This window comes from Phalaenopsis equestris, unplaced genomic scaffold (assembly GCF_001263595.1).
Source record: "Phalaenopsis equestris unplaced genomic scaffold, ASM126359v1 Scaffold000301, whole genome shotgun sequence".
Lineage (NCBI taxonomy): Eukaryota > Viridiplantae > Streptophyta > Magnoliopsida > Asparagales > Orchidaceae > Phalaenopsis > Phalaenopsis equestris.
The window spans coordinates 2,537,969-2,556,766 of NW_018164743.1; the positions used below are offsets into that span (position 1 = coordinate 2,537,969).

Consider the following 18,798-nt stretch of genomic DNA (forward strand, 5'->3'; position numbering starts at 1 on the left):
TTGGCCTTCTAGCATCTGTGCACTCAACTAGAGGAGCTCTTTGTTCATTGAAGCAACCTGATTGGCAAGAGCGTTCTGATCTAGCTGTGAGGAGCTCAGGGAACTCACTGGATCTTGGAAGTTCTTGGCTTCGAAGGCTATGTTCTTCGCTTCGACGCCATAGAGCCTCCTCTTTTTCTTTCCTGCTGCCTGAGTCCATACCTCGAGCTCAGACTGCACAGTGGTAGAATGACTACCACTGCTGCTAGAGAAAGTTTGGGTCTAAGTGGCCAAGTGTCTCTCCTGGAGCTACCCAAACTCTTCCTGCATAATTAAAACTAGTGTTTAATGACCACTTTGAATAGTAAGAGTCAAACTAAAGTTTTAAATTTTTTCTTATACTTACAGCAACCTGCCGGGAATGCTCCGAGACCCACTATTGCGTCCCCACACGCTGATGGGTTCAGACATATAGCTCCGCATTGGAGGGCTCATGACTCAACTTCTTGGCCTGTGTAGCGTAGGAGATTGGTTAACACCATATAATTACATCAAATATTGAATTTTTAAATATTAGAAAGAACCTTACCAGGCCTTTGTAGTGATTTGTATGGGGGACTTATCCTCCAATATGGAGCGCAGCTCTCCTGACCCCCTCCATCACCCTATTAGCCCTGCTTGTCTGCCTCTTCCTCATAAGCAGGAGAGGCTCAGGCTGCGGTCAATTGACCCCAAAGCTCTTCATCGATTTAAGTAGGCCGCTCGTTCTTTCGGCTGGCTGTGGTGAGCATGACCCCTAGCCGTTGCCTGCCCTGAATCTCGAAGATTCGATGGATCTGGTGGTGGTAATTTGGAAGACATGTGAATGACCCCTGCAGCGTAAAAAATAATCCACATGTTAGTGTAACAAAATAAATTAAATTTACAATTCTGATTCAAATTGTATGATCATGCTTCAAACTCCCTGAACCACATGTCCTGAGTGGTAGCAGGGATCTGCTTCCAAGAGAGATACAATTAATTGTATCTGCTCTGGATTATCTCTGTGATGCAGGTGACAAGCATCTTGTTGGTAATGAATCTGCTTAAAAAAAATTACTTACACAAAAATATATAAAATGAAGAACAAACATACTATAATGTTAAAAATAACTTATGAGTCCCCCTCATGCAGTAAATGTACCATCACAGGGGCATAGTCGAGGAGCCAAGCTCGTAAGGTGTCATAGCTGGTGATGTTGGAATTGTTGAGGGGGGGGGGGGGGGGGGTAGTGTGGGTGTCGCAGCAGGTGGAGCAAAAGGTCTGTCAACAACAGTCGCAACAGGTGGGAGAGTAAGTGTGGGAGCAGTAGGTGGGGGAGTAGGTGTGAGAGCAGTAGGTGGAGGAGTAGGTGACGCAAAAAGTGTGGCAACATGTGGGAGAGCAGGTGTCGTAGAAGGTGTGGCAGCAGTTGGTGGGGGAGCAGGTGCGGAACTAGTAGAAGAAAATAACCAACTCTTCTTGCTTCGATAGGTGTTCTCTAATATCCTTAGCGTACTGGGTCTCTGAGGTGACTGACCACCTGCACCACCACCGGTGGCCATCTGTAAACAAAAGGACATTAATAAAATTAGTACTGACAGTAAAAATAATCATGAGTAGAAATAAAAGTAAACAAAGAAAGGTGCAAAACATTAACACCTAAAACAAAAAAAAATCAGGAGAATTAAAACAGAAGTAGCAAAAGTAAACACGAGAATGTGCAAAATTAAAGTAAGACATGTCGCAACTACATTTAAAAACAGTAAAACTAAAAGAAAAAAAGTAGCAACAATCACTAAAATGACCAACTCTTCTTGCTTCAATAGGTGCTCTCTAATATCCCTAGCACACCGGGTCTCTCAGGTGGCTGACGGCCTGCACCACCACCGGTGGCCATATGTAAACGAAAGGACATTAATAAAATTAATACTGAGAGTAAAAATAATCATGAGCAAAAATAAAAGTAAACAAAGAAAGGTGCAAAACAGTAAACATGTGTTACATACGCCTAAAACAAAAAAAATCAGAAGAAGTAAAACAGAAATAACAAAAGTAAACACGAGAATGTGCAAAATTAAAGTAAGGCATGTTGCAACTACATTTAAAAATAGTAAAACTAAAAGAAGAAAAGTAGCAGTAACCACTAATCCAAAATTATATACAATTGTTTTTAAGTTTAATTAGAGGAACTCTTCGTCGAAGATGAACTTAAAATTTTTTCTCCAGTATCATCATTATTCTCATCCATGTCATGAGGAGCCTCTTCAATGATTTTCTGAGTATCCTCTAGTGCAAACATTTCATCATTTGCGTCGGCTTGAGTGCGAAATCTGACATATCTTTCTCTTGGTGAATTGGTTCTATACTGCTTTACAATTTAATAGTTTTTCTTGGTTTATTCTTCATAACCACAACTCAATCAACTTTATCCCTTGCTCTACCAGGGTATTAAAGGTAATAAACTTAGGTAACTTGGCGTGCCAGAACAAATGAATTAAACTTCGCATATCGTTTGTTTATTTTGACTTCAATGATATCATAAGGCATAAGTGTTATTGTTCCTCAATGCAGAACATGATCGAACTACTGATAGGCGAACAAATATATAATGTGCGCAACATCACCATAATATTGCAATTGAATTATTTCTTCAAGTACGTCGTAATAGCTAATCTCGCTATCTATGCGTGTGTTTTCTTTAACAACGACACCACAATTCTATATCTTCTTCCTTTTATACTAGGAACTTGTATGAAATCTATAACTGTTTACATCAAATATCTGCCATGTTGCAACGTTGAGATTAGGCCCCTAGGCAAGGTCTAGTAATCTCTGATCTGTGATTCCGTTGTTTGTATTGTGGATCTATAATAATTTAAGAGGTACAATTAGTCTAACTTCGAACATGACGATTATATTACGTACATGTGATTCGAAGAGCTGCTTCAACATACGTATAATTTGAATCATGTCGGAAATTCTATTTCAACTTTCTTGTTTATTAGAGACTTATCTTCCATGTTCAAGCCATCGATAAATAATCTGCTCCATTATTGTCATTTGTATTTTCGAATTAATCAGTATATATATAACATCCTCAATAATAAATGATTTTATTGAGTTTGGACACCATGAATGTTACTTTATAAATGGCCGGATTTCGTCTCAGTTTATTAGGACATATAATGTAACTGCCCAAATGTCTTCATCGCTTAGATATCGTGTACCATGCCTCCCTGATAGCTCCTCTGATATTTGAAATAGAGATAATTCTGGCTGTGAAAGCATGTCACTTACAGTATGACCTATTTGATGTTCTTGCTCAGAATAATAGAAACATAAAGTAATTCTCTTGCAGCAAGTAAGCTTCACATATCGATCCCTCTGGATGTGTTTTACTCTTAACTGTATTTTTATTTTATTTAAAAATTAACGACACAGAGATATTTTACAATTGAATATGATGGTAATTTAATATGAAATAAAATGCAAGTCGCAATTACATACATCGGGAAGACATACCTTTTAAAGGGATACATCTGTCTGTAAAAAGATGCTCCATAGATTCAAAAAAACCATGATAAAATATCCGCTCGAGCTTGCATATTAATAAATGAATATTCACATTAAGATTTTTCTACGAGTCAACATTCAAAGTCCCCGCACACAACTCTCTGAAGAATATACTTCGATCAAGAGATCAAGCGCCAACTTCGAGAGGGCATGGAATGCAATAGATAAAAAACGCTGCTAAAATATATGACTGTCGTGATTCTCCATGCTAAGCACCTTCCCATTTCCCAAGTCAAAACAACAGCTCAAATTTAAGAGACAACCGATGGGAAACTTAAAGAATTCACCAACTCGAATATTGCCTCCGTTGATCTAGTGTAAGACAATATGTAGCTTTGTGCTTTATTAATTTATCTGCATTTGTCTCTTGAAATTCTAAGGTCCTCCTATTGCAACACTTTTTCAGGTCCATTCTAGCTTTTACATTATTTTTTGTTTTACCCTCAATATTTATCCGAGTATTTAAGATGTTATAAAAAAATATTCTCAATATGTATAAAATCAAGATTATATCTAATCAAATGTCTTCCAGTATGGAATGTCCCAAGATATAATTTGCTTAGTTCAGTTGTGTGCGAGACCAAGATTAAGAAGACGAGGTGAAGCTAACTCTTATCTCTCGGCCATCCTGACACATCACTGATCATCTATAATAGTTCAATTTCAGTTATCGTGGGGGATGGAATTGATCTTTCGACCCTGGTTTTTAAGAACGTATCTTTATTCCTTTTAAATGGGTGATCACTGCTCAAAAATCTTTAATGGCAGTCGAACCAGCTATCTTTTCTTTTATGTTTCAGAGTAAATAAATGTCTTCGACATATCCATGCAGTAAGGACAAACCAATTTTCCGACCGTGCTCAACCAACTAGCATCCTATTGACTGGGAAATCACTAATTGTTCACATAAGTGCCGCTCTCAGTTGAAAATTCTATTTTGTAGCGATGTCATTATCTCGTCTCTCATAACATTTGAAGCCCTTCAATCAAAGGTTGTATGTAGACGTCAATTTTCCCCTTTGAGCTACGTAAACTTGGTATGACCAACATTAGAAATAAGAACGCGATTATGCACATATCAGAGGGCAAATTTTACGATGTAAAGATTACTGACCAGCATGAATACTAGATTGCGGTGTTACTGTACGGGGTGAAGTCATCTACACGTAAGTCAAGTCTAACATTGCGTGTTTTAGCTGCAAAGTCCAGATAAGTACGATCAAAATGTATGTAGGCCTCATAATGTGACAGATGACTCAACAAATTAACATCAACAGATTCAGAACATTGTCAAGCCATGTGAGGAGCTGTACGCATAAAAGCGAACAACCTCTGAAGTCAGGGTATGAGCAGAAAATAAAAGAGATGCTTGTATGAAATATTTTTCTAATATTTATTCTTTCATCTCTTTTATTTGAATCAATCAATACCACAAAATCGGAAAGTCATTTCGATTGAATCGACCTTGTAATTTATCATGCAACTATTAGCATAATTATCAATCTGCTCATATTTAAACCCTAACTTTGAAACAAATTTTTTTTGTTCTGTACTTGCCATCTAACACTTAATTCTATATAGGGTTCGTCTCTATCAATAATGTTGCTACTTGATTGAATGCTTTCTCTGGGCATATAATTAGATTTGATGCTCAACATTTTTATCGTCACTGATAATTTCTTATCTGTAATGCAACCATCTAATAAAGGTCATTGTCTAGTGTTCAATAAGTCATAAAACTGTTACAATTCGTTGTTTGGTGTTTCGCTTTTGTGTGGAACACCCTCAACAAAATGAGCTTTGTGAGCATCATGAATCATTTCTTCGTATGTGCCAAAATCATATTCCTCTGCTGAGTAGCCATAACTTGATGAGGCACCTCCTTGATCATACTAAACTTTTGTTTCTTGCTTGTCATGTGCAATTTAGTGCTAATAATTTGGTTTGAATCCCTTGCGGTAAAGATCTATCTTAACTTCTTCGGGCTACAGATACACTTAATTTCTATGCTTTGCACAAGGGCACCAGAACTTATTCTCTGAACGATAAATGAGTAGTTGTGATGCCACCCGCACAAATTCCTCAACATCATTCAAGAACTCATTAGTGAGTCATTTCCATTCTGAATATAATCTATTATGCATCCAATCTCAAATTACGAATATCCATCTGCAGTATAGATGTAATTTTACAAATCAGTGCAACTATTAAAGAAAATAAAAATTAGTCAATATTGATCAATATTTGAAGTCAATATTACTTGGTCAAGCAGATTTTGGGATCTCTTAAGGCTCATCAGTGGTTGACAATTAATGTGATCATGTATAAAACATCTATCTAACTTTGTCCGCCACTCGATCTACGACAACCCTATCACGCATAAGCATTCTCATCTCAGCAACAATTAAATTTTTCTTATGATTCCTTTTTAAAGGCCAACATTCTACACTAATAGAGCATTGCAGGTCTCAACACCGCCGTATAAAATTTTCCTTGTAGTATAAGGGGTACTTTTCTATCACACAATAGACTCGATGCATTCCTCCACTTAAATCAACCAACTTGAATTCTACTAATAAGATCTCATCTATATCACTTCAAACAACCAATGTGAATTCTACAAATTACAACATCCCCGTCTATATCGCCATCACTTTTAACAATAGACTTGACACATTCCTCCACTTCCAACAGTCAACGTGAATTCTACAAATAACATCACCATTTATATCATCATCACTTTGATTCCTTCACTTCAACAAACCAACATTAATTCTACAATTAACATCCCGATCTATATCTATATCATTGTTTCTTTGAACAATAGACCCGTTGCAATACTCCACTACTTCAACCAACCAACTTGAATTCTACTAATAACATTCCCATCTAGATTCTCATACATACGACTCAATACTTTTGTATATATATAACTAACACAAACTTTAATGCATAAGGTTATTTGCACACATGCCACTTAAATCTTATATATATACATACCTAACACCTAAACTTCAAATCTTACATATATACCAAAACTTTAAAAGGAAAAGAAAATGGGCAAGTAACATTACCCTCCTCGATTGGCCACTGAATCGAGAGAGTGTGGCGACGCTATCAACTAGGGAGAGGGCGATCGACGATGGCGAGGGAGGCGACAACGACTAGGTATCGACGACTGACGATCGACGATTGGAGATGACGAGGCATCGGGAGAGGGTTTCAATGTGACGGGAGGGAGGAGAGATGTGAGGGTTTCAGGGCTGAGCGAAGAAGAAAATGAAATCGAGTGCACAGGATGGGTATTTTAGGTCTCTTGCGTCGGATTTTTCATCTACTTTGTGTCGGCTTTGTTTGATGTTTTTAAGTAAATTTTTTGCATCGATTTATTTGAGGCAAATCCAACTCACGAACCGCTGCAACACCACTGTAAATTTTGTCATCATGGAATAGTCAATTTGGTTTATTTAATAAGAAAAAAATTTGAAGTGGAAATAAATTTCAAAAATTTTTACACCATGATTCACACAATTTAAAAAAAAATCATTCAAATTTTACAGTCACAATGACCGAAATATTTCAAAAATATTGTTGGTCAATTTTTTCTTGAAATATGAATAATTCATCATAGCTTTTGTCTTAACGCTCTACAACAATATAACGCGGTTGAAATGAAAAAAAAAAAACACTTATTCGAGGTAGCTAGAGCATTGTTATTTATCAATCATATGCTTAAATATCTTTAGGAGGAAGTCATTCCTATTACTACATTTCTCATAAATAGAACGCCTAATGAGCTTTTAAATTTTGAAACACTTTCTGATATTAAGAAAAAAAATTCCCAAAGAATTGGCTGTCATCTTCTTTACCTCCAAACATGTTTAGGTGTAGTGCTTTCATTTACATTCATAATCAAGGAAATTTTGAACTCTGAGCAAAAAAATATGTTTTTGTTTGTTATGCTTCTAACTAAAAGGGTAGAAATATTTGATCCTAATTCTAAAAAAAAAGATTTGTTACCATGGACAACATCTTTTTTTGAATTACAACTTTTTTTTACATCATCTTCAAGGGGGAAAAAATAAATGTTCAACTACTGAGTTTCAGTATCTTCTTCAAATTGAAGACACCCAAAATAAAATCTCCTCAGCCTTGATTGTTCAAACTGAAAATCCAAGCAATATTATATCAAGAGAAAATACGTCGAATTTATTAGATTTTAAAGATGATTTAGGTATTTCATATGTCATCTCACAATCTTCATAACAAAGAAGAAACAAGAAAAAGAATTACGATAGTGGTAGCTTTTGATATTGTATACTCGCGGCTGAGGATAACTCAAAAGAAAATGTCTATTAATCCAAGTAATGCCCTTACTGATCCTCTAGCTCATGTTCAATTCATTTATTCTTTGAGTTTTGAGTCTTTTAGTCATGAACCTGAGCCTAGTTTGAATCTTGATTAATGAGTCTAGCCTTTTCATTGGTGCTTGTAAAGTGGAAATGTCTTGCACTCAACATTTATTGTCCCATTATGTGTTGTATGAAAATCTCATTCACTTTTTATGTTTTTACCTCACAATTGTCTTGTGTGGAGATTACTATTACCCTGCATGGTGCTCTGTAAGTCTCTAAGTGGAAGGAGGTTGTTTTCGAGTAGATGAAAGCTCTTGAAAAAAATGAAACGTGAGAATTGGTCGATCTACCTAGAAGAAAGACAATTATTAGGTACAAATAGATGTTTACAATCAAATATAATTTTAATGGCTTGCTGGAATGGTACAAAACTTGACTAGTTGCCAAGGGATTCACTCATATCTATGACATTGATTAGTTATAGATATTTGAGCAAATTGCAAAACTAAGCTCTGTAAAGGTTTTTCTGTCACTTGCAACTAACCTTGACTGACCCTTAAAAACAGTTGGATATAAAGAATGTCTTCCTCGATGGGGATTTGAAGGAAGAAGTGTATATGGATACACCTCTGGGATTTAATGAGAAGTTCGACATAAAGATGTGCAAACTAAAAAAAAATATTTTTACGATTTAAAGCAGTCGCCGAAAGCGTGGTTTGAGAAAGTTACATTATTTGTGAAAGTCAAGGGTATACTCAAGGACAGAGAGACCATTCAATGCTCTTCGGACATTCAAAGTATGAGAAGATAATCATACAGATCATGTATGTTGATAATATTATTCTCACGAAAAATAATGCATATGAAATGAACCATTTGATGACTTTTCCATCCTTTGTTTTTGAAACCAAGGATTTAAGATCTATGGAATTTCCTTGGCATGGAGGTCACTCAATAAAAAAAAAGTGATTGTTGTTTCCTAAAGTAAGTATATTCTTGATCTTTTAAAGAAAACTGAGATCAGTGGGTGTAGGCCTCTAGACGCTCCAATTGATCCCAATCAGAAACTAGGAGATGGCAAAGTTGGTGAATCGGTAAATATGATTTGGTATCAAAAGTTGGTGGGTAAGTTAATATACTTATCGCTTACACGACTATATATCGCCTTTGCTGTGTTTGGTAAGTTAATTTGTGCATTCACCTTATGAGAAACACCTTGCAACAGTCAACAAAATTCTCATATATCTAAAAGGTACACAAAGTAAGGGTATTTCTCTTTCATAAGACCATACAAAAGAGCATAGAAGGATACACTGATGCAGTTTGAGCTGGCTCAGTTTTTGACAGGGGAACAACTTCTAGATACTGCACTATGTGTGGGTAAACTTGGTTACATGACGAAGTAAGAAAAATAATGTGGTTGCAAGGAGTAATGTTGAGGCATAATATAGGGCTATTAGGGCTAATGGAGTATGTGAAATGTTATGGTGAAAAGAATTCTTGAAGAGTTGTGGATCCCTATAAGCATGCCATTGAAGATTTAATTTGACAATAAAACTCCCCTAAGTATTGCAAAAAAATCCAATGCAACGCCAGCACAAAGCATATATCTTCATAAAAAAATAGGACTGATTGTGGAGCTATTTGCATATGGTTTTTTCCTTCCGCTCAACAAATAACAAATATCTTCACTAAATGAGTTTTCAAGTATGGTTTTGAGCTTCCTGTAAGTTGGGCATGATAGATATCTATGCTCCAACTTTTAGAAAGATTTTATTTTTATTATCATTTATGTTAGTTTATTCTAGTTTTAGAATTTAGTATTGTTGCTTTGTCATAATTTCTATTTTTTTCTTTTATTATGGGGAGTTATGACTGATTTTGAAGAGGAATAACTATTTTTGTTCTCCCAAAACTTACATTGGCATATATATTTTTTCAGAATATTATCCGAGTACTTAGGACTGGATACCTTGTTGGCTATAGTTTGCAAAACAGTTGATGGTGTTGAAGCCCTTGAAAGTTATGAAGAAGATGGCACAGTTGACAGGAATGCTGGTTTTCATGGGATTGCACCAACTATTGGAAGGACATTAAGTGGTAGATTTCATGTTTACTGCCTTCAGAATATGAGGTAATATTAGATATGCATCGATCACCCATTCATCATGATTATTTTTCAGCTTACTTTATTCTTAATTAGGAGTGTTATTTTGTTTTAATCTATTAGTACATTTCTCATATTACCTCATTAGCATGACATCATCCTAATTTTTTGCCAGACCATTTAGTGGTGAAATTCTTCCTAATGATCCACAAAGAAGGCTTGCACTAATGAATCCAAAGCTACCTAATGGAAAATTTCCACGGGGCTTTTTGGGATTTGCTGTAAACATGATCTTTTTGGATCCGGAACTCTCATCTTTTGTGACAGTTGATGGTTGCGGGCTAAGAGAGACGTTGTTTTTTAGTTTATTTACTCGCTTGCAAGTGTTCAATACCAGAAGTGACATGATGAATGCTCTGCCATTCATAAGTGATGGTGCTATCTCCTTAGATGGTGGCATGGTCAAAGGTAGCAGCTTGTTCTGTCTTGGGGAAAGGTAAGCTTCATTTTCTGTTGAATGAGGGCGCCTTTCAACTACACTAGTAGTAATATTTTTAAAATTAAGGCTATCAGGATTGTCTTGTGATAATTTTTTTATGTACAATGAGCACAACTATTTTTACATTTTGACTATATTATTCTTGGCAATGCATGCTGTATTATTAGCAACGTTTAGCAATTGATAACCAACAGAAACTTGCGTATGTATTCCTATATATGCACGTATGTTGATATGCGATTAATTCATAGGCATAATTCAATATATGGAAACATGTATGCTTATGTATACCCACATAAAGGCATATGAATTGATATGGAGAAAAAGCTCAAATCATAATAGAAAATGATAATTTTTGTGCTAAAATTCAAAAGGACTACAAACACTGACTTTTGATAATAGGAGAATAACAAATTTACAAACACGACAGACTCTCTATGGTGGCGGCGATGAGGGTGGTGGGCGGCGGCTGGGTTGCAGATCGAGGGATTGGTTGGAGGAGACGTGCGCAATATCTGGCTGGAATGAGGGTACATCAACCGACGGGGTGCTGTGAGGGTGATGGCAGCAGTTGGACTTGGACTTAGGGGCGACAACAGAGGAAAACTGGTAGTGGGCAACAGGTTTTGGGGAGCAGGGAGGTGGGAAGCGGATCAGAGGCCTGTAAATGGTTGGCAGTTGATGGAAACGGGGTCGGAGAGGGCTGCAGAAGGATAAATGTCTCGTCGGGGTCGAGCTATAGTCGGAGCACCATTCGGACCCTTGGAGACGATCACCGCCTCAGATGAGTTGCAGCCGGGGAACCTTCTCGTCGTCGGGGGAAGAACACCTCAAAGGCCGAACTCAGAATTCTCCACTCATCCCCAAAAACTTTGTGGTTTTCAGAAAACAACACCCATAAATAGGACAGATTCAGAGATAGACTGGGCAAGAATTAAAGAAGGGGGGGGGGGGGGGGGGGAGAAATTGGGGGGGGGGAAAGGAGTGGAGGGGGGGGGGGGGGGGGGTGTGATGAATAAGGAAGGAATTTAAAATAGGATAGAAGTGGATGGTGATAGATAAGGTAAGCTATGAATGGAGATGAAACTCTTTATGGAAGGAAGTGAAAATGAGAGAGGCGGAAGCTACAAAGGCAAAAAGGATCTGCGGTTACTGTAGGAGCTGCAGTGATCGCGCCCGCTGTATTGTACCTGCTACAGTAATGTGGAATGAAAAACTCCCGTGTCATGAATGTATGTGTATGTGTAGGGGAATGATTAATGTGATGAAGTTTACATATTAGAATTGCATAAACGTAATTGCTTCCCAGTTATGAATTTCATTCTTATATACTGTAGTTGGAAGTGTAAAATCTCTTTCCATAAAGCATAGATTTTGAGACCATATATTAACTCTAATAGGCTCAGAAGCCGAGGAAAAGTCGAATTTTGACTATACAAGCTCAATGGCCTTAGACTAGCAAGTCCAGACAAAGATAAGGTGATTGTGGCTGCCCCTGCTACTAGTGTTTTGGGGGACTGAATGATCGGCCACCCTGAGGCTTCGTGGTTGAGAGCATTGCATTGGTACATGCTTGCTTTTCTGCAAATTGCACATAAATATTTTGACTTCTTGTAGTTGTTGCAACTTCTATATGCCTCCATTTGCTAAAAGATCATGCCAAATGATTTGTTCAAAGAGACAAACATGTTCATCTAGAATTATGAGACATTGTTGCCTTTTTTGCTTCCCCATATTGAAGGTAACAAATCTTCTAGGAGTTATTTTAGCCAATCTATTAGTTAAGGTTTTGATTTGTTTCCATCTATGTGCTTTTACCACTGAGGTCTATTATCTAGTTTATTTTGACAACGAATTGAAGATTTTATCAGTGGTAGCATCTAATGGATCATCACCATTGGAACATACTGGAAGTCATCTTACAGCAACTTCTGCCAATCAAGTTTTGATCATGGAAAGGTGTCATATTATTTATTGCTGATAATTATGAAGCATAGTTCAAATAAAGCCCAAAATAACTTTTAAAACTATACCAACCATTCATTTTGGTCTTATGAGGAGATCTCTTGAGCTCTAAGAGATGGTTGGATCCCTTTATAATTAATACGAACCACCGTCGGTGCATCAGAACTTACTCAATGTCTTTCGGTTGTGCTGGGTTGTCACATTATAACATGCTACAAGCGTTGCCTCATTGTTTGGTCGTTTGGTTGTTTTTGTGAGAGTTCCCGCATCAAGAGTTGGCACATGTTTTGATTGCATTATAAGAGCCACTATTTTGCAATCGTCATTGCAATTATTCTCTATTAAAACTTGCATTGCATTTCTCTCTGAAGACGCGTGCTGCAACTATTTCTTGTGCACTACCACTATCTTGTATTGTTTCTAATGCCAACACAAATGATGCCGATGTTCTTTATATTACATTTTTGCCCTATCCAATTGCAAGGTAAGATGTTCTTAGTAACCCTTTTAAATTTGTGGAATTTATTTTAGTAAGGCAAGGCTCATGCAACTTTTTCTTTTGGGTTTTTTCATGTAAAATTTTGTCCATGTATTTTACTTAATTGCTTGTGCTTGTGTGATCTATTCATCACTTAATTAGTTTGATCTATCACACTTTGCAATTTGGCATTATTTTTGGCACACCATTCCAATCCTATAAATCAATTGAACATTGGGGGTCCTTCCCATATAGGCATCAGCACCTATTTGGAGACCACTTTTAATGGAAAATAGATGCTGCACTAGAAACGCTGGGGCAACATGCTCAACCTTGCCACACAGAAGGAACCTCTTTGTGAGCCAAGGGTACAATAGACATGCATCAACTCCTCTTCATAAGGAAAAGAATGTGATTGTTGAGATTGCTTCTACTCAAACCTTTACGATTATGTATCCCACCAATTGGGGATATAACATTACAATCTTACCAGATCTCACCATCCTCTCAATATCACATTATAAATCATTATCTCAACATCACATGAGGAGCATCATCTCATTCAAGCTAAAGTTCTTTCTTTATCATTCATCAGTGAGATTATTAACATTGCTAGTTCAATTCATTATACTTTGTCAGGTTTGACGATTCCCAAACCTCAAGGAGCGACAAGTTTGTCTCTACTTAGGACTAAAAATATACCATGTGGCTTATTTTGAGATGAGTTGGAATATCTTGTCCTAAAAGAATTTCCCGTTTGATTTAAGTTTAACCATAAAATCCTCAAGGGATTTTCAGGGGTTGTCTCCATTCTTTAACATTTTCCCATGAAATCCAATTCTTTCAGTTTTAAATTTTCCTATTAATGGCCCCGATGATGATTCAACTGTCATCATGAACAAATTGATCATTAAAGAACTATCATGCATATCCAATGCATCTTCAATTGGCTATCGTGCTTAGTGTTCTTTGTTAAGACTGAGATATATGATTAGACATGATTCTTACTCCCATGTGATTCTATCAATTTTTTTCTTTTTTGGTAAATTGGTTAAGCTTTTTGTTAATTAATTTATTACAAATTGGAGAATCATCAAGGACTCATCTCATTTGTTTTTCAATCATGAAAATGTGGTGGGCATTACAACTAATACTTCCAAAGATTCTAGAAGAGTCTCTCAAACTGCATTAGTTGGTTTTGAGCTGGTACAAACCTGGTCATTCTTGGATGACTTTGCCTTGGGGTCATTTTATCCTACCCTAATATGGAGGACAATCTATACTTAAGCCGATCTCATCCATCATTTTGAAATCGACAGTTCTACTAACAAATGCTTCATTATTTGTTGATACTAATTCTCCCAACGCTGTAACTGTTTAAAAAAAGAGAAATATCAATAGGAGGGATAATACCATAGCGAGAATATTGCAATCCTTTCTTTGCAGCTTTTGCAATGTTCCCAGCACTCTAACTGATTAAAAAATAGGATATTTCTTTGCAGCTTTTGTAACTCTCTTAATAACAACACCAATGTGATCTATTGTAGGAGTTGGAGTACATTTCGCTCAACACTTTTTATTTTTATTAGAGTCAACTAATTCAAGGGAACTAAGAGGTTACAAGCCAGAGATGCAAGTCACTATCACTAGAATGTTATGTTAAAGCAAACTAGCCTAAGGGAAGCATTAAAAGCAACATCAACAAGGAAATCGTTTAGTGGTGGGCAAAATTTAGGCTATCACAGGAGGACCTTTTGAGATATGTATTTCTCACAATGATAAAAAAATTGACATAAAAAAGCCTCACAACTATCACTCCATTATCCTTGATTTTTGAGGGTATATCATCTCCAAATTAAGATTCAGCAGCCACCAAAATTGGCGACTACGCTAAATGCAAAGAGGGCATTGAATTTCAATATGAACCACGCATAACTGAAAGAGGGATTGGTCCTTGGACGGCTCTATCTTGGGGTCCTCTACCTCCCCTAACACAGAAGACAATCCATACTTATGTTGATCTCATCTATCATTTTGAAAATCGCATCTCTACTAACAAATGCTTCAATGCTTGTTGATGACAAATATCCCAACCCTCTAACCAAATAAAAAAAAGGAGGGATTTGGACAAAGCTCTTAGAACAAGAATATGTTGCTACTTAAAATTTATGATCTTTCTTTGTGACATTTGCAATTCTCTCAATAATTGCACTAGTACGAGTTACTATAAAAGTTTGAGCTTATGCCACTCAACACATTTCTTTCTAATATCGGACTGGCCATTCAAAATTATCAGAGTCAAATAACTACATCCATTTAAACTAAAGCAATGAGGGCTAGTGTTGTTTGTTCAAATGAAATATTGGCGTTGTTGTTGAGTCATGCAACTAACTCAAGGGAACAGAAGGATCCTTTACTTAATGCTAAAATATCGACACCAAAAAAAGTCCCACATTGATCACTCCATTACCCTTGACCATGAGGGAGTATCATCTCCAAATTAAGGTTTGTTGGTTACCAAAATTGAGGAAGCATGCTCAACATAATGAGGATATCAATGGATAATATGAATTCCATCGATGTTGTATTTTACTCTCTGCTTCTTATAATTGGTTTAAAAGGGAAGTACTTCAATTATCTATTTGGCTTGTCTTTGGGTTCGAGAATCACTCTATAAAGGTTAAAGGTATTATTACTTTTTTGGTCATCCTTGACAAATTTTATCGATAGCTCATCATATTCAATTTGTGGTGGTTAAATCAGAGCTAACTTGCAACTCATCCTTGGAAGGTCTCTCCAATTCATGTTGGTGGGCTAAATTTGTTTCTCGTTTGAAAATCAAACATTCAACTTCTAATATTTGTGAAGTTATCAAGGGAAAAAGTTGCATTGATGAGCATATAATTTTGTGTGGTTTACCAGAGTTGGAGGGCTCATAGTGCCAAGATGCACAATAGTCCATTCGGGACTCCCACCATCGTAACTGTCACTATCCTCAATATGTTTACCCAGAAAGATTGTTTCCACTTCAAAAGTATTGAGACACTAATTAGCTCTCCATGATGTTTCATCGTCACTCTTTATGTCCTCTCCTCCATAGTTTGATAAAGGCATTGTTGATTGGGAAATGCTTCCCTCGCTTGAGGTGGGCATGGGAGTGGTGATATGGAACGAGAAGGGGGATTGCCTTGTGGCTTCAGAACAACATCTACAATATTGGGACAGATAGTGGGCCCCCTCTCCATCAAGAACATGTTGGAGCCATGGATGTTGGAGATTAAGGGGATTATCATTGAGGGTGATAATACCAATGTCATCAACTTCCTTTATCAGTGTATGCATGAAAGAGGATGTTATGCCTGATAACAAGATAGTCTTGTTATTGCAATTTTTTTTCTCAATTTAAACATGCAATTTCATATCATTCTTAAGAAACACAACAAGGCAATCCATTGTTATGCAGATATGTCATTAGAGGATACTTTTGTCTTGAAACATGTACATGTGATTATCATTTTTTTTCTTTTGGAGGGAGGATATTGAACACAATGTATTTGCATGGTTTTGCATCTTTTTGTTTTTTGAAATCAAATGAAACATGTTAGTTTCATGGGGAAACCAACAAATAGCTTATTCATGTTAACTTACAACAACAACAACAACAAGCCTTAATCCCACTACGGGGGGTCGGATACATGAATCCTTTTCTCTATCGCGTCCTATTTAGTGTCATATTTTCATTTAGTTCTAATTAATTAAGATCATGTTTTATACAATAAGCCCAAGTCTTCCTAGGTCAACCTCTGCCTTTCTTAACATAAGTCGAATCTAAAACATCTATTCTCCTAATCAGATCATCAGATGGTCGACGTTTAATATGACCAAACCATCTAAGACAACTTTATCTAATTTTGTCTGTCACTAGGGTTCACGGATATAATCATTTCGCATTTTGTCTCGAAGTGTAAAGCCACACATCCACCTAATCATTCTCATTCATTCTCATCTCGTCATCTCGGCAACACTTTACTTAGTATTATGCTTCTCTTTTAAAGGCCAACATTCAACGTCATAGAGCATTTTTAGGTCTCATCACCCTCTTATAAAATTTTCCTTTCAGTCTCAACGGTACTTTTCTATCACACAAAAGGCCCGAAGCATTCCTCCACTTCAACCAACCAACTTGAATTATACTATTAACATCCCCATCTATACCACCATCACTTTGAACAACAGACCCAAGATATCTAAATCTTTCACACCTTTTAATAATTTGATAACCCAAAGTTACACTTCTATCACTAGAACTACTACTACTAAAATTACAATCCATGTATTCGGTTTTAGTTCTACTCAAATGAAGGTCTTTAGAGTCCAATGTAGACCTCCATAAATCTTTCACACCTTAGTCAAGTATAATCACAACTATCATCGTCACTTACATCAACGATTTCATTCTCTTAACAAAGAAGGGCTTTAGAAAGGACCTCGTTTATTAAAGATTTTATGTTGATTTCACTCTCCTAAGAGGATTTAACTAAAATACTTCAACTCAGAAATCTCCTCTCTTGAGGGACAACTTGTGATGACTTTCTTTTTCCCATCATAAAATTTTTGTGTGATACCTTGCTAACATGTCAAGTGTTGTCTCTCAATGTGGAACTTGATTTTAAGCTTGTGAAATCAAAAAATAATGCAACTTGGCCCAGATCATCTCATGGCCATCCAATAGGATGCCCGCAACTTTCTAGAAATTGATTTTATTTGAGAAGCTCGTTACCTTGCTTGGCTATCCAATGTTGTGATAAGAAATTCCACAACAATGGACATGTGTGTGTTGCAACAATCTTCATAAAATTTAAGAAGATTTACCTACATATCACTCAATTCTTATGTATTTACATATCTAGCACCTAAACTTTGAAATTTTACATATATACCACCTTCTCTATGCATGAAAAGGTGTATTTTACTTTCTATAAGTTAAATGGTATGTAAAACGAAGGTTTTTGGTGATATTAATGTAAAAAAAAAAAGAAAATCAAAGTTTAGGTGTTGGATATGCAAATACATTGGGATTGGTGTAGAAAACCCTATTTTAGGAGAAAAAATTACTTGATTTCATTATTCACATGTAGGGTATATATATAAGGAAACCAATTCCTCCTAATTTACAAACTATCAAATATATCTAACCTTAATTAGGAAAGGAAATAATTCTAAAATAAAAAATAAACTAATATAAATAGGAAATGAATAAACACAAATAAAGAGCTTTCCAAATCAGTTTCCCATAAGATCTTGGACAGCCTACCGGTTCATCCTGGGAAACACTACTTGAAGCTTTTCAGATTCAACTCGCCCCCCAAGCTGAGTTGTAGATGTTGTAGAGACCAAGCTTGATATTGAACTTTGAGAAGGTGCTTGAAGGAAGTGCTTTGGTGAAGACATCAATTGCTTGTTGGTTTGTCGGGATGTAGCTTAGCTGTATGATTCCCTCATGTCGGCACTATTTTTGGTGTGGGGTTTGCCCGTAAGAAGCTGTCGGCCATCGGAATTGAAATCCCGTTGTCTGCTTTGGAAGGACGTTTTAAAAAATTTAGTTTTGAAAAAGATGAAGTCAAACTGACCCCATAATTTTCCTAGTTTAGATGAAAGAGCGCTTTATCTTAAATCATGTATCTATCCCGAAGGATGAACGCAAGAATTGAGAGTGAGGCTCGATCAAATAAACTAAAGAAAGTTATGACATCCGTTTGGTCTGCGAAACCAATGTATTGACCGACAAGTTCCCCTATTTAATATAAGGAATTAAATAGG

General features: G+C 36.4%; 1 protein-coding gene across 2 annotated transcripts in view; it reads left to right on the forward strand.

The window, feature by feature from the left end:
• Positions 1 to 18,798, forward strand: part of LOC110025507 (protein DEFECTIVE IN MERISTEM SILENCING 3-like) — a 61,750-nt gene that overhangs the window by 24,814 nt on the left and 18,138 nt on the right. For both annotated transcript variants that reach the window (XM_020726036.1, XM_020726035.1), the window contains exons 5-6: positions 9,872 to 10,063; positions 10,212 to 10,532. In XM_020726036.1, the coding sequence (XP_020581695.1) occupies positions 9,872 to 10,063; positions 10,212 to 10,532 (513 nt within the window). The remainder of the gene's footprint in view (positions 1 to 9,871; positions 10,064 to 10,211; positions 10,533 to 18,798) is intronic.